General features: G+C 35.7%; 1 protein-coding gene across 1 annotated transcript in view; it reads right to left on the bottom strand.

Moving 5' to 3' along the window:
- Positions 1–10,807, bottom strand: part of adam12a (ADAM metallopeptidase domain 12a) — a 505,639-nt gene extending 494,832 nt beyond the window's left edge. Inside the window, exon 1 of the mRNA XM_030122462.1 lies at positions 10,459–10,807. Within this exon, the coding sequence (XP_029978322.1) occupies positions 10,459–10,570 (112 nt within the window). The 5' untranslated portion in view covers positions 10,571–10,807. The remainder of the gene's footprint in view (positions 1–10,458) is intronic.
- Positions 10,808–13,444: the final 2,637 nt, after the last annotated feature.

The following is a 13,444-nucleotide window of genomic DNA, read 5'->3' as shown; positions in this document are numbered from 1 at the left end:
CGGAATGCGATCCTGAAGTGACCCGCATGCGCAAAAGAGGTCCTGACGTAATATGTGACCATGCAGGCACGCACTGTGTCTACGGAAGTGATACTCCTGGGGTGCAGAGTTGCGACATTTGTCATGTTTCAATGACGTAAAGGTTGGATAAATGCGACCTGGCCATTCAGACCTAAGTCACATTGCAAAATATCAGATATGTATCGGATTTGGGATCACTTATGAAAGTGGCCTGGGTCGGATTTGAAAAAAATCGGATTTGTGCTGTTCGAACTGTCTTCAACAGATCGGATACAGGTCGCATATGGGCAAAAAAATCGGATTTGGGCCACATTTACCTGCAGTCTGAACGTAGCCTAAGGAACTGAAAACCCTTTTACTTACAAAGAACTGATCCAGACCTCTTCTTCTTCTTCTTGGTTTTTATGCCGGTTGCCAAGGCAACAACGTGCACTGTGTACTGGTGAAAGGCGCGAAATCTAAGCAATATAGATTTATTATTATGTGCTCTATTTATCGGTGAAAACTTTAATGAGCGGAACTATCTGAATAATATCCTAATAATTACACTGGTCAACAACAAATTTATTGTTTAAGTTTTTTGAGCTGATTTAGGATAATTTTGGTGTGCTGAATCCAAAAATCACATTAATTTTACTCAATCAGGTCAACTTTCTGAACTATGCTACATATTGGCTTTTTAACATTTTTGCTTACATTTATGGGCATTTTCACATCATATGATACAAAATTCTTTCATATTTCTTGCAATAAACGAGTTCTGAAGATTTTACTTTTGCCAATTTATGATTAATGTTTTTTTTAATATTACAGGTGAATGAAATGGCTTCGAGTAGAAGATTTTGCAAAAATAAGCCTGACGTATTCTGCTACATCTGCGGTGAATACACCATTGTACCTAACAGGAATCAAGTCACAAGTTTCATAAAGTCTGCTTACCAATCTTATTTTGGTATTAAACTTGGTGACCAAGATAAAGTTTACAAAAATGAAATCAATTTTGTGAGAAGATCAAATTTTTCAAAATCAAATTAGCAAAAAAAAACCTGACCTGATTGAGAAAAACAGATGTCATTTTTGGATTTAGCGGTGCAAAATGGTCCTAATTCAGTTGAAAAAACCTAGACAACTTGCAAAAAATATTTTTTTGTAACCCAGTGTTATCGGTGCCGATCATTATTGTGCATCTCTACTTTTTATTAATAATAATAATAATTTTTTTTTTTTTTTTTGTATAGTGCTTTTCATGGTACTCACATTCACTTTACATACAGCCGATAAAAACATACACCAAACACATTTAAAGCAGATAAAAAAAGCAGGTTCAGAAGGCCAGTATATGATATACTATGCATGAAGTGTCTTGTTTTTTGTGTTTTTTATCTCACCTACTAGGCATGGACCACAGATGAGAGTTGAGATGTCATGAGTTGCAGCCTTTGGGGTTGCGATCTCAGTGTGACACACTTATTTACAGTCCTAAACACGCTCTGACAGCACATTTAAACATCCCCTTGCAGCTAAAAAAGAAAGTTGCAGGGATGTTTTTTAAGCAATGCAAGCACGAAACAATCCAGAGCTGACTTTGTAAGTACAAAAAATCCACTTGTCTTGATGTGCTTGAGCTCCAAACAACAACATTTACTTACAATTTGCCAGTGAAACAAACCATTGGCATTCACGAGTGGCTGAAAAATGAAGGTATGTCTGAAGTGTCTTGCAAAATTAACACAGAAAACCCGTGAAATGCTTCAAGTGCTGCCACAGATTACCAAAGAGACTTTCAGCATCATCAATTATACAGCGACTCCTCTGCTCTGAGGTTCAGTGGGTGGACGATGAGCTAATATTTTAAGTTCCATGATGCATACAAATATATGCATGAGAGAAAATAAGTCAAATGCACTGGATGGGATTCATTCTGTCGTGCAGATGTGTGAGTCTGCTGTAGTGGAAGAGGCTTACATTAAAGATGATGTGCGTAAAACAGCCAACGAGACAAAAGACAGAAGAGGATTTTAACCCATAAAGACCCAAGGTTACTTCTATATCAGTTCACAAATTTATTTTTCTGTCTATTTAACATTTCTTCAGTGATTTATCACCATTTATTATAATATTATCCTCTGTATTTTGCAGTTTTTCATGTATTTTCCTATATTAAATCCAATGATCATGTAGATGTTCATAAAAGCTTAGGTTAAAGTTGAGGGTTATTATATCAAAAACTGAGAAAACTGAAGATAAAGTGACTTTTTCAGTAAAATCTATCATGAACTGAACATAAACCCAGTCATTTCCTACATAACAGCATTTCATTGTGGCTTTAATCCAACATAGTAACTATTTCTGCTTCTCTTATTGAGTCATGCTATCAAGTGACTATTATTTCATCTTTGCATAACAGTAGAGGATGCAAATGTGCAATTTTTACTTTCTTTTTTAACAGTTTTCAGAAAAATCTGCTCTACATTTCAATGGATTCCTTACTTGCCCCAATCCATAAAGACTCCGTGCTACTTTTCCATCACTATTTAACCTTTCTTCAGTGATTTATCACCATTTATCATAATATTATCCTCTGTATTTTGCAGTTTTTCATGTATTTTCCTATATTCAATTCACTAATCATGTAGATATTCATAAAAGCTTAGGTTAAAGTTGAGGGTTATTATATCAAAAACTGAGAAAACTGAAGAAAAAGTGACTTTTTCAGTAAAATCTATCATTAACTGAACATAAGTGTCTCCATCCACTGTCATTTCCTACGTAACAGCATTTCATTGTGGCTTTAATCCAACATAGTAACTATTTTCTACTTCTCTTATTGAGTCATGCTATAAAGTGACTATTATTTCATCTTTGCATAACAGTAAAGGATGCAAATGTGCAATTTTTATTTAATTTTTTTTACAGTTTTCAGAAAATTCCATGAAAATCTGCTCTACATTTTAATGGGAGCCTTACACAACTTAATCCATATGGACCCAGTGGTACTTTTATGTCACTATTTAACCTTTTTTAAGTGATTAATCACCATTGATTATAATATTATCCTATGCATTTTGCATTTTTTCATGCATTTTCCTATATTTAATTCACTGATCATGTAGGTGTTCATCAAAGCTCAGAGTAAAGTTGACGGTTATTATATCAAATTCATAAAAAACTGAAGTAAAACTGACTTTTTCAGTAAAATCTATCATTAACATAAGCCCAGTGTCTGTCATTTCCTACATGACAGTATTTCATTGTGGCTTTAATCCAACATAGTAACTGTTTCTGCTTCTCTTATATGAGTCATGCTATAATGACTATTATTTCATTATTCATTATTGCATAACAGTAGAGGATGTAAATGGGTTTTTTTTAATCATGTAGATCACAGGTGTCAAACATATGGCTTGCGGACCTAAACCTGGCCACCTAATGGTCCAGTTCAGCACGTGGGGTGAAATTATGAAATGCAAAAAGGGGCAAAATTCAGCCTAATATGATCTCAAGTGGGTTGGACCAGTAAAATACTAAAATTACATTTAGACAATGTTTGCATTTATACACTATCCTTTCACAAAACAGTGAATAACCTGAACAAATATGAACAACCTGAAATGTCTTAAGAGAAGTCAGTGCAATGTGAACAATATTCTGTCTGTTCCTAAATGTTTTGTGTCTGTGTTGTTTGTAATGCACATGTACATGTTAAACTGAGGCATAATATTGTTAAAATTGCACTTATATTTCTTAATAAATGTCTTTTTTACATGTTTGTTCATATTATTCACATTTCTTAAAGGATAGTTTCCAGATGTAAACATTTTCATAGTGTAATTTTACTTTTTCACTCTAAAGCATCAAGAAACATTTGGATTTGACATTATTTATAGATTATTATGTTATTATTTTACTGGTCCAGCTTACTTCAGATCATATTAGGAGGATGCGGCCCCTGAACTAAAATGAATCTGACACCCCTGATGTAGATGTTCATAAAAACTCAAATCAAAGTTGAGAGTTTTTATATCAGACGTGGGAAAACTGAAGAAAAAGTGACTGTTTCTGCAAAGATATCATTAACTGAACATAAAGTGTCTAAGTTGCACTTCTTCTCACCTCTTTTCAGGCATGTAAATGAAACTATTGTGTTGTTCTTCTGTCTAAGATTGTTATGACTGTTGATATTTGTGTAAGTATTTATCTTTTGCTTGGTCACATATAAACTGAACATCAAAAGAAACTTATCACATATTCTATGTGATGCCATTTCACACCATTTTATTAAATATGAAAACAAATTCTTTCTTGTTCTTAAAAAACATTTAACCCTTTCATGCACGAATTATGAGAACCTTAATAATTACCAAGGAGGTTATGTTTTTGCCAGGGTTTGTTTGTTTGTCTGTCTGTTTGTCTGTCCGTTAGTGTGCAACATAACTCAAAAAGTTATGGACAGATTTTGATAAAATTTTCAGGGTTTGTTGGAAATGGGATAAGGAAGAAATGATTAAATTTTGGTGGTGATCGGGGTTGGGGGGGCCCACGGGAGGGGCCACTGATCAGCCTTGGCGGAGGTCTGCACTCTCCGAGTGCTTCTAGTTTTTCTTTTTTTTTTCCCCTGAGTGTTTTTATTCCTCTTTAGGCATGAAAAACACAATGCGACAGAAAATTTTCTCATGAAAAAAAGAAAAAAAAAAAGTTAAAAAAAAAATACCTTTTTAAAAAAATAGTAATTTTTTTTTTTTTTTTAATCTTATGAACCTATTTTTCATGAAGTTGCAAGAATGTCACTCAGCTGGACACCTTGCGTTTAATTTTTGAAGCCAAGAAACATGTATTTATTGATAAATTGTGTGAAAACTACAACTATTACACTCAGGGGAGATCTACACAATGTTACCACTTCATGTCAGAAAAGATATGTAATGTCTTAAAACTTTAATAAAGATATGTGTAAAAAAAAAATAAAAAAAAATAAAAAAACATGAATATGCAAGAGAACAGCTGCAGAACTAGAAGCACTCGGAGAGCGCAGACCTCCGCCAAGGCTGATCAGTGCCCCCCCCGTGGGGCCCCCACCCCCAATCACCACCAAAATTTAATCATTTCTTCCTTATCCCATTTCCAACAAACCCTGAAAATGTCATCCAAATCTGTCCTGTAACTTTTGAGTTATGTTGCACACTAACGGACAGACAAACAAACAAACAGACAAACAAACAAACCCTGGCAAAAACATAACCTCCTTGGCGGAGGTAATAACTGTCCACTGTAGTGACCAGTATACATGAAAGGGTTAATTAACAAGCAAAACACAACAAACAACAAAACAGTGGATGAGTATCCAGAGGATAATGTAAAATATGACAAAGGGTAGTTCAACAAAGTTCACATTTAGCAACAAGCAACAATATTAATCCACAGCGAGTCACAGATTGACCATATGGTCCAGATCAGTGTCCTCAGTCCTGGGTCTGTCCTCCCTGAGCCCTAACATAGGCTCTGCACCTTCTGACCATTTGGTCAATATCAACCAACACAGTGGACATTTATGCGTCATCTCATACCATTATTGTAACTTTGCTGTTCTTGATGGGTTCTTGAGTGGAAATCAGTTGTTAATATTTATGTTTTTTTGCACATTATCTCCATGAAGTGAGTAGTAACTAGTATTAGAATATGTTCAAATGTGAGAAAACATCAGATTAAGCTGCATTAAACATGGTTTCATTTCACTGTTTTCATATCACTGTATGATATTGGGTTTTAAATACATGTTTCTTTGCTTCAAGAATTAATATTCATGGTGTAGCTGAGTGGACATTTTTGTAACTCCATGAAAAACACGTTGATTTTTTTTTTTTTTAATTCAATCACATTGTTTTTTGGGGTTTTTTTTATGCCTAAAGAGGAATAAAAACACTCAGGAAAAAAAAATCTTGATTAAGGTTCTCCTAATTCATGCATGAAAGGGTTAAACATTATATATCAGTGGATGGTTTTGTTCATTGGTGCATCTGAGGGTCTTTATGGGTTAAATATTATGAGCTATAATAGAGATAATGTGGTATCAACTTGAGATACAGTCAGATTTAAATAATAAAACAACCAAAAAAGCTATTATTGTAGTATTTTTGCGCATGGAATTAACCCTTTCATGCATAAGTCACTCCAGTGGACAGTTACTCTGCAGCTTTACTCTTGTATATTCACGGGTTTTTGTTGTTTTAGTTCCATATCAACCAACACAGTGGACATTGATGCGTCATCTCATACCATTATTGTAACTTTGCTGTTCTTGATTGGTTCTTGAGTGGAAATCAGCTGTTAATATTTATGTTTTTTTGCACATTATCTCCATGAAGTGAGTAGTAACTAGTATTAGAATATGTTAAAATGTGAGAAAACATCAGATTAGCTGCATTAAACATGGTTTCATTTCACTGTTTTTATATCACTGTATGATATTGGGTTTTAAATACATGTTTCTTTGCTTCAAGAATAAAATTCATGGTGTAGCCGAGTGGACATTTTTGTAACTCCATGAAAAACACGTTGATTTAAAAAAAAAAAAAAAATTCAATCACATTGTTTTTTTGGGGGGGGTTTCATGCCTAAAGAGGAATAAAAACACTAAGGAAAAAAAATCTTGATTAAGGTTCTCCTAATTCATGCATGAAAGGGTTAAACATTATATATCAGTGGATGGTTTTGTTCATTGGCGCATCTGAGGGTCTTTATGGGTTAAATATTATGAGCTATAATAGAGATAATGTGGTATTAACTTGATGCAGTCAGATTTAAATAATAAAACAACCAAAAAAGCTATTATTGTAGTATTTTTGCGCATGGAATTAACCCTTTCATGCATAAGTCACTCCAGTGGACAGTTACTCTGCAGCTTTACTCTTGTATATTCACGGGTTTTTGTTGTTTTAGTTCCATATCAACCAACACAGTGGACATTGATGCGTCATCTCATACCATTATTGTAACTTTGCTGTTCTTGATTGGTTCTTGAGTGGAAATCAGCTGTTAATATTTATGTTTTTTTGCACATTATCTCCATGAAGTGAGTAGTAACTAGTATTAGAATATGTTAAAATGTGAGAAAACATCAGATTAGCTGCATTAAACATGGTTTCATTTCACTGTTTTCATATCACTGTATGATATTGGGTTTTAAATACATGTTTCTTTGCTTCAAGAATTAATATTCATGGTGTAGCTGAGTGGACATTTTTGTAACTCCATGAAAAACACGTTGATTTAAAAAAAAAAAAAAAAAAATTCAATCACATTGTTTTTTTGGGGGGGGTTTCATGCCTAAAGAGGAATAAAAACACTAAGGAAAAAAAATCTTGATTAAGGTTCTCCTAATTCATGCATGAAAGGGTTAAACATTATATATCAGTGGATGGTTTTGTTCATTGGTGCATCTGAGGGTCTTTATGGGTTAAATATTATGAGCTATAATAGAGATAATGTGGTATCAACTTGAGATACAGTCAGATTTAAATAATAAAACAACCAAAAAAGCTATTATTGTAGTATTTTTGCGCATGGAATTAACCCTTTCATGCATAAGTCACTCCAGTGGACAGTTACTCTGCAGCTTTACTCTTGTATATTCACGGGTTTTTGTTGTTTTAGTTCCATATCAACCAACACAGTGGACATTGATGCGTCATCTCATACCATTATTGTAACTTTGCTGTTCTTGATTGGTTCTTGAGTGGAAATCAGCTGTTAATATTTATGTTTTTTTGCACATTATCTCCATGAAGTGAGTAGTAACTAGTATTAGAATATGTTAAAATGTGAGAAAACATCAGATTAGCTGCATTAAACATGGTTTCATTTCACTGTTTTTATATCACTGTATGATATTGGGTTTTAAATACATGTTTCTTTGCTTCAAGAATAAAATTCATGGTGTAGCCGAGTGGACATTTTTGTAACTCCATGAAAAACACGTTGATTTAAAAAAAAAAAAAAATTCAATCACATTGTTTTTTTGGGGGGGGTTTCATGCCTAAAGAGGAATAAAAACACTAAGGAAAAAAAAATCTTGATTAAGGTTCTCCTAATTCATGCATGAAAGGGTTAAACATTATATATCAGTGGATGGTTTTGTTCATTGGCGCATCTGAGGGTCTTTATGGGTTAAATATTATGAGCTATAATAGAGATAATGTGGTATTAACTTGATGCAGTCAGATTTAAATAATAAAACAACCAAAAAAGCTATTATTGTAGTATTTTTGCGCATGGAATTAACCCTTTCATGCATAAGTCACTCCAGTGGACAGTTACTCTGCAGCTTTACTCTTGTATATTCACGGGTTTTTGTTGTTTTAGTTCCATATCAACCAACACAGTGGACATTGATGCGTCATCTCATACCATTATTGTAACTTTGCTGTTCTTGATTGGTTCTTGAGTGGAAATCAGCTGTTAATATTTATGTTTTTTTGCACATTATCTCCATGAAGTGAGTAGTAACTAGTATTAGAATATGTTAAAATGTGAGAAAACATCAGATTAGCTGCATTAAACATGGTTTCATTTCACTGTTTTCATATCACTGTATGATATTGGGTTTTAAATACATGTTTCTTTGCTTCAAGAATTAATATTCATGGTGTAGCTGAGTGGACATTTTTGTAACTCCATGAAAAACACGTTGATTTAAAAAAAAAAAAAAAAAAAAATTCAATCACATTGTTTTTTTGGGGGGGGTTTCATGCCTAAAGAGGAATAAAAACACTAAGGAAAAAAAATCTTGATTAAGGTTCTCCTAATTCATGCATGAAAGGGTTAAACATTATATATCAGTGGATGGTTTTGTTCATTGGTGCATCTGAGGGTCTTTATGGGTTAAATATTATGAGCTATAATAGAGATAATGTGGTATCAACTTGAGATACAGTCAGATTTAAATAATAAAACAACCAAAAAAGCTATTATTGTAGTATTTTTGCGCATGGAATTAACCCTTTCATGCATAAGTCACTCCAGTGGACAGTTACTCTGCAGCTTTACTCTTGTATATTCACGGGTTTTTGTTGTTTTAGTTCCATATCAACCAACACAGTGGACATTGATGCGTCATCTCATACCATTATTGTAACTTTGCTGTTCTTGATTGGTTCTTGAGTGGAAATCAGCTGTTAATATTTATGTTTTTTTGCACATTATCTCCATGAAGTGAGTAGTAACTAGTATTAGAATATGTTAAAATGTGAGAAAACATCAGATTAGCTGCATTAAACATGGTTTCATTTCACTGTTTTATATCACTGTATGATATTGGGTTTTAAATACATGTTTCTTTGCTTCAAGAATAAAATTCATGGTGTAGCCGAGTGGACATTTTTGTAACTCCATGAAAAACACGTTGATTTAAAAAAAAAAAAAAAATTCAATCACATTGTTTTTTTGGGGGGGGTTTCATGCCTAAAGAGGAATAAAAACACTAAGGAAAAAAAATCTTGATTAAGGTTCTCCTAATTCATGCATGAAAGGGTTAAACATTATATATCAGTGGATGGTTTTGTTCATTGGCGCATCTGAGGGTCTTTATGGGTTAAATATTATGAGCTATAATAGAGATAATGTGGTATTAACTTGATGCAGTCAGATTTAAATAATAAAACAACCACAAAAGCCATTATTGTAGTATTTTTGCGCATGGAATTAACCCTTTCATGCATAAGTCACTCCAGTGGACAGTTACTCTGCAGCTTTACTCTTGTATATTCACGGGTTTTTGTTGTTTTAGTTCCATATCAACCAACACAGTGGACATTGATGCGTCATCTCATACCATTATTGTAACTTTGCTGTTCTTGATTGGTTCTTGAGTGGAAATCAGCTGTTAATATTTATGTTTTTTTGCACATTATCTCCATGAAGTGAGTAGTAACTAGTATTAGAATATGTTAAAATGTGAGAAAACATCAGATTAGCTGCATTAAACATGGTTTCATTTCACTGTTTTCATATCACTGTATGATATTGGGTTTTAAATACATGTTTCTTTGCTTCAAGAATTAATATTCATGGTGTAGCTGAGTGGACATTTTTGTAACTCCATGAAAAACACGTTGATTTAAAAAAAAAAAAAAAATTCAATCACATTGTTTTTTTGGGGGGGGTTTCATGCCTAAAGAGGAATAAAAACACTAAGGAAAAAAAATCTTGATTAAGGTTCTCCTAATTCATGCATGAAAGGGTTAAACATTATATATCAGTGGATGGTTTTGTTCATTGGTGCATCTGAGGGTCTTTATGGGTTAAATATTATGAGCTATAATAGAGATAATGTGGTATCAACTTGAGATGCAGTCAGATTTAAATAATAAAACAACCACAAAAGCCATTATTGTAGTATTTTTGCGCGTGGACTTAAAGTGGATCCAAACTCTGTGGTCTTACCTGTGGCAGGTCTGGAGCGCGCACTGTCACACACTGGTCCACAGACACAAAAGGCATGCACAAGTGTCCAAAACACTAAGTTCCCAGTCCAGGGGGGGCTCCAGGGGTTCATGATGCCCGGCTGATGCGTGGACTAATGTTTCAGAGCCGCGCGACCATAGTGGCTCCAACAACAGCTGATGCGCGAGTGCGTAAAAGCCCCTCCAAAAAGGACTTCCTGAAATGTGAGCCCTTCTACGAACAGGAGCTGGAGGAAATCCCGAAGACAGCTGAGCTCATTCAACTCCCCGCACTTTGTTTTTAAGGAGATGTCCGACTCCAATAAAAAAAAAAAAAAAAAAAAAGAAGAAGAAGATCTGGAAGAGAATGGAGCGCGAGCGGTGAAAGCATTGACAAACGCGCGAGGCACACGGTCCGAGGCGCGAGCTGGAATCACATCAATTCCACAGCAATTACAGAGCAGGACTGTTGTGTTCTGAGAGAGGACCATGTGCTTCTATAGGAGGGTCTGCAGGGTCCTAATGCCGACCCACCATGCACAGTCCACGGACACGGACAGTGGAAACACATGGAGCAGCACTTCTGGTGGAGGATTACAAAATAAAACTCAGATAATACTAAAAAAAGAAACTTCCAAATCTGTGTTTTCATATCTGTTTTTAATCTGTCATGGCATTTGGCAACCACAAAAAAACATATCCTTTATTTATTTCCTATGTCATTATAATATTACAATTATTAGAATTTTAACCTACGTTTTTATTGCAGTCATTATATGTTCTATGTTTTCAGCTTCTTTTTCTGTAATTTGTCATTTTTATTTTGTTTTGTTTTATTCATCTTTTTTATATAAATACAGATTAAAAAGACCTTCTATTGTAGAATATAGACATGTTTTCTACTATTAGAACTTCAAGAACAACATGAAAGAAAGAAAGAAAGAAAGAAAGAAAGAAAGAAAGAACGAGGGAGAGACAGACAAATGGAGAGAGGGAGGGAGAAAGAAAGAGGGAAGGAGGGAGGGAAAGAAAGAGAGGGAGGGAGAAAGAGGGAGGACTAAAGAAAGAAAGAAAGGGAGAAAAAGGGAGGACAAAAGAAAGAACAAAAGAACGAGGGAGAGACAGACAGATGGAGAGAGGGAGGGAGGGAGGAAGAAAGAAAGAACGAGGGAGAGACAGACGGATGGAGAGAGGGAGAGGGAGGGACAGAGGAAGAAAGAAAGAGGGAAGGAGGGAAAGAAAGAAAGAGAGGGAGGGAGAAAGAGGGAGAAAGAAAGAAAGAATGAGGGAGAGAGAGGGAGGGAGGGAGAAAGAGGGAGGAAGAAAGAAAGAAAGAATGAGGGAGAGAGAGGGAGGGAGGAAGAAAGAAAGAAAGAATGAGGGAGAGAGAGGGAGGGTGGGGAGAAAGAGGGAGGAAGAAAGAAAGAAAGAATGAGGGAGAGAGAGGGAGGGAGGAAGAAAGAAAGAAAGAATGAGGGAGAGAGAGGGAGGGAGGGAGAAAGAGGGAGGAAGAAAGAAAGAACGAGGGAGAGACAGACGGATGGAGAGAGGGAGAGGGAGGGACAGAGGAAGAAAGAAAAGAGGGGAAGGAGGGAAAGAAAGAAAGAGAGGGAGGGAGAAAGAGTGGAGAAAGAAAGAAAGAATGAGGGAGAGAGGAGGGAGGGAGGGGAGAAAGAGGGAGAGAAAAAGAACGAAAGAACGAGGGGAGAGAGAGGGAGGGAGGGAGAAAGAGGGAGGAGAAAAGAAGAATGAGGGAGAGAGAGGGAGGGAGGGAGAAAGAGGGAGGAAGAAAGAGAAAGAACGAGGGAGAGAGAGGGAGGGAGGGAGAAAGAGGGAGAAAGAAAGAAAGAATGAGGGAGAGAGAGGGAGGGAGGGAGAAAGAGGGAGGAAGAAAGAAAGAAAGAACGAGGGAGAGAGAGGGAGGGAGGGAGAAAGAGGGAGGAAGAAAGAAACAAAGAAACAAACAAACAAACAAAGCCCCTCTTGTATAAAAGTGGAGTCCTTTCCGTTGAAACCCTCCAGTTCAAAGTGAATGTAAACGTTCATTCATGACTGTCACATTAGTCTAAAACAGCTGAAACGTTGCCATGACACTGCACCTCCTCCTTCTGCTGAACTCCTACTTTTATTTTGTCATTCCACTTCCTCTCCTCTCCGGTCCTCCTCTGTCCATACTTGACTCCCTCCCCAGACTCCCTCCAGCAGTCGCTGTTGGCCCGGTCCTGGTGCATGTCATTAAATGGACATGTGTTAGAATTCACTCAGACTCCAGTGAAATGCACAACTGCACAATGCAAATGTGTTTGTGTTTGTTGTGGCTCTGCAGTTTCCCCACACAAAACCACACCGACTGTGGAAAAGCAGATTCAAGTCTCATTTAGAAATACATTTAACCCTTTAACCCCTGACGTGTCTGTGGTGAGCGTTACGTTTGTAGGATTTATTTATAATATTCCTCAAAATTCCACCGTTTACTGAATGGGAAAATGTCTAAACGTGCTGACAGAGTAGACCTTGTTTCTTCCATAGACATCTGAGCATGCTCAGTTCACCCCACCTGTGGAACTGTGGTAAAACACGAAGCAGTGACTGAGATCGACTATAAAAATAAAGGTTTTCTGGGTTGTTGTTGTTTTTTTTTTACACTATTTTCCTTGCAAGGTTATTATCGTTAACAAAAACTAACGAAATGACCAAAACTAGAATTGAAAAAACATGTTCGTTAACTGAAATAAATCAAAACTATAATTAAAAGGAAAAAAACGATGATTAACTGAAACTGTAATTGTGTGTTTACAAAAATAAAACGCATAAAAATTATGGATAAAATTCCCTTCGTTTTTGTCTTTGTCAACGTCGGATTGATACAAAATCGATTTATTTCGCTCGAGCAATTTTAGCTAGCGGCACCCTACGACATGTCACGGTTCGTCACTTCTGGTCACTTGTCATTTATAGTCGTCTTCTCATCCCCACTCTACCTGGAA

Source organism: Sphaeramia orbicularis, chromosome 19 (genome assembly GCF_902148855.1).
Source record: "Sphaeramia orbicularis chromosome 19, fSphaOr1.1, whole genome shotgun sequence".
NCBI lineage: Eukaryota > Metazoa > Chordata > Actinopteri > Kurtiformes > Apogonidae > Sphaeramia > Sphaeramia orbicularis.
This window is presented reverse-complemented; position numbering and strand designations above follow the sequence as displayed.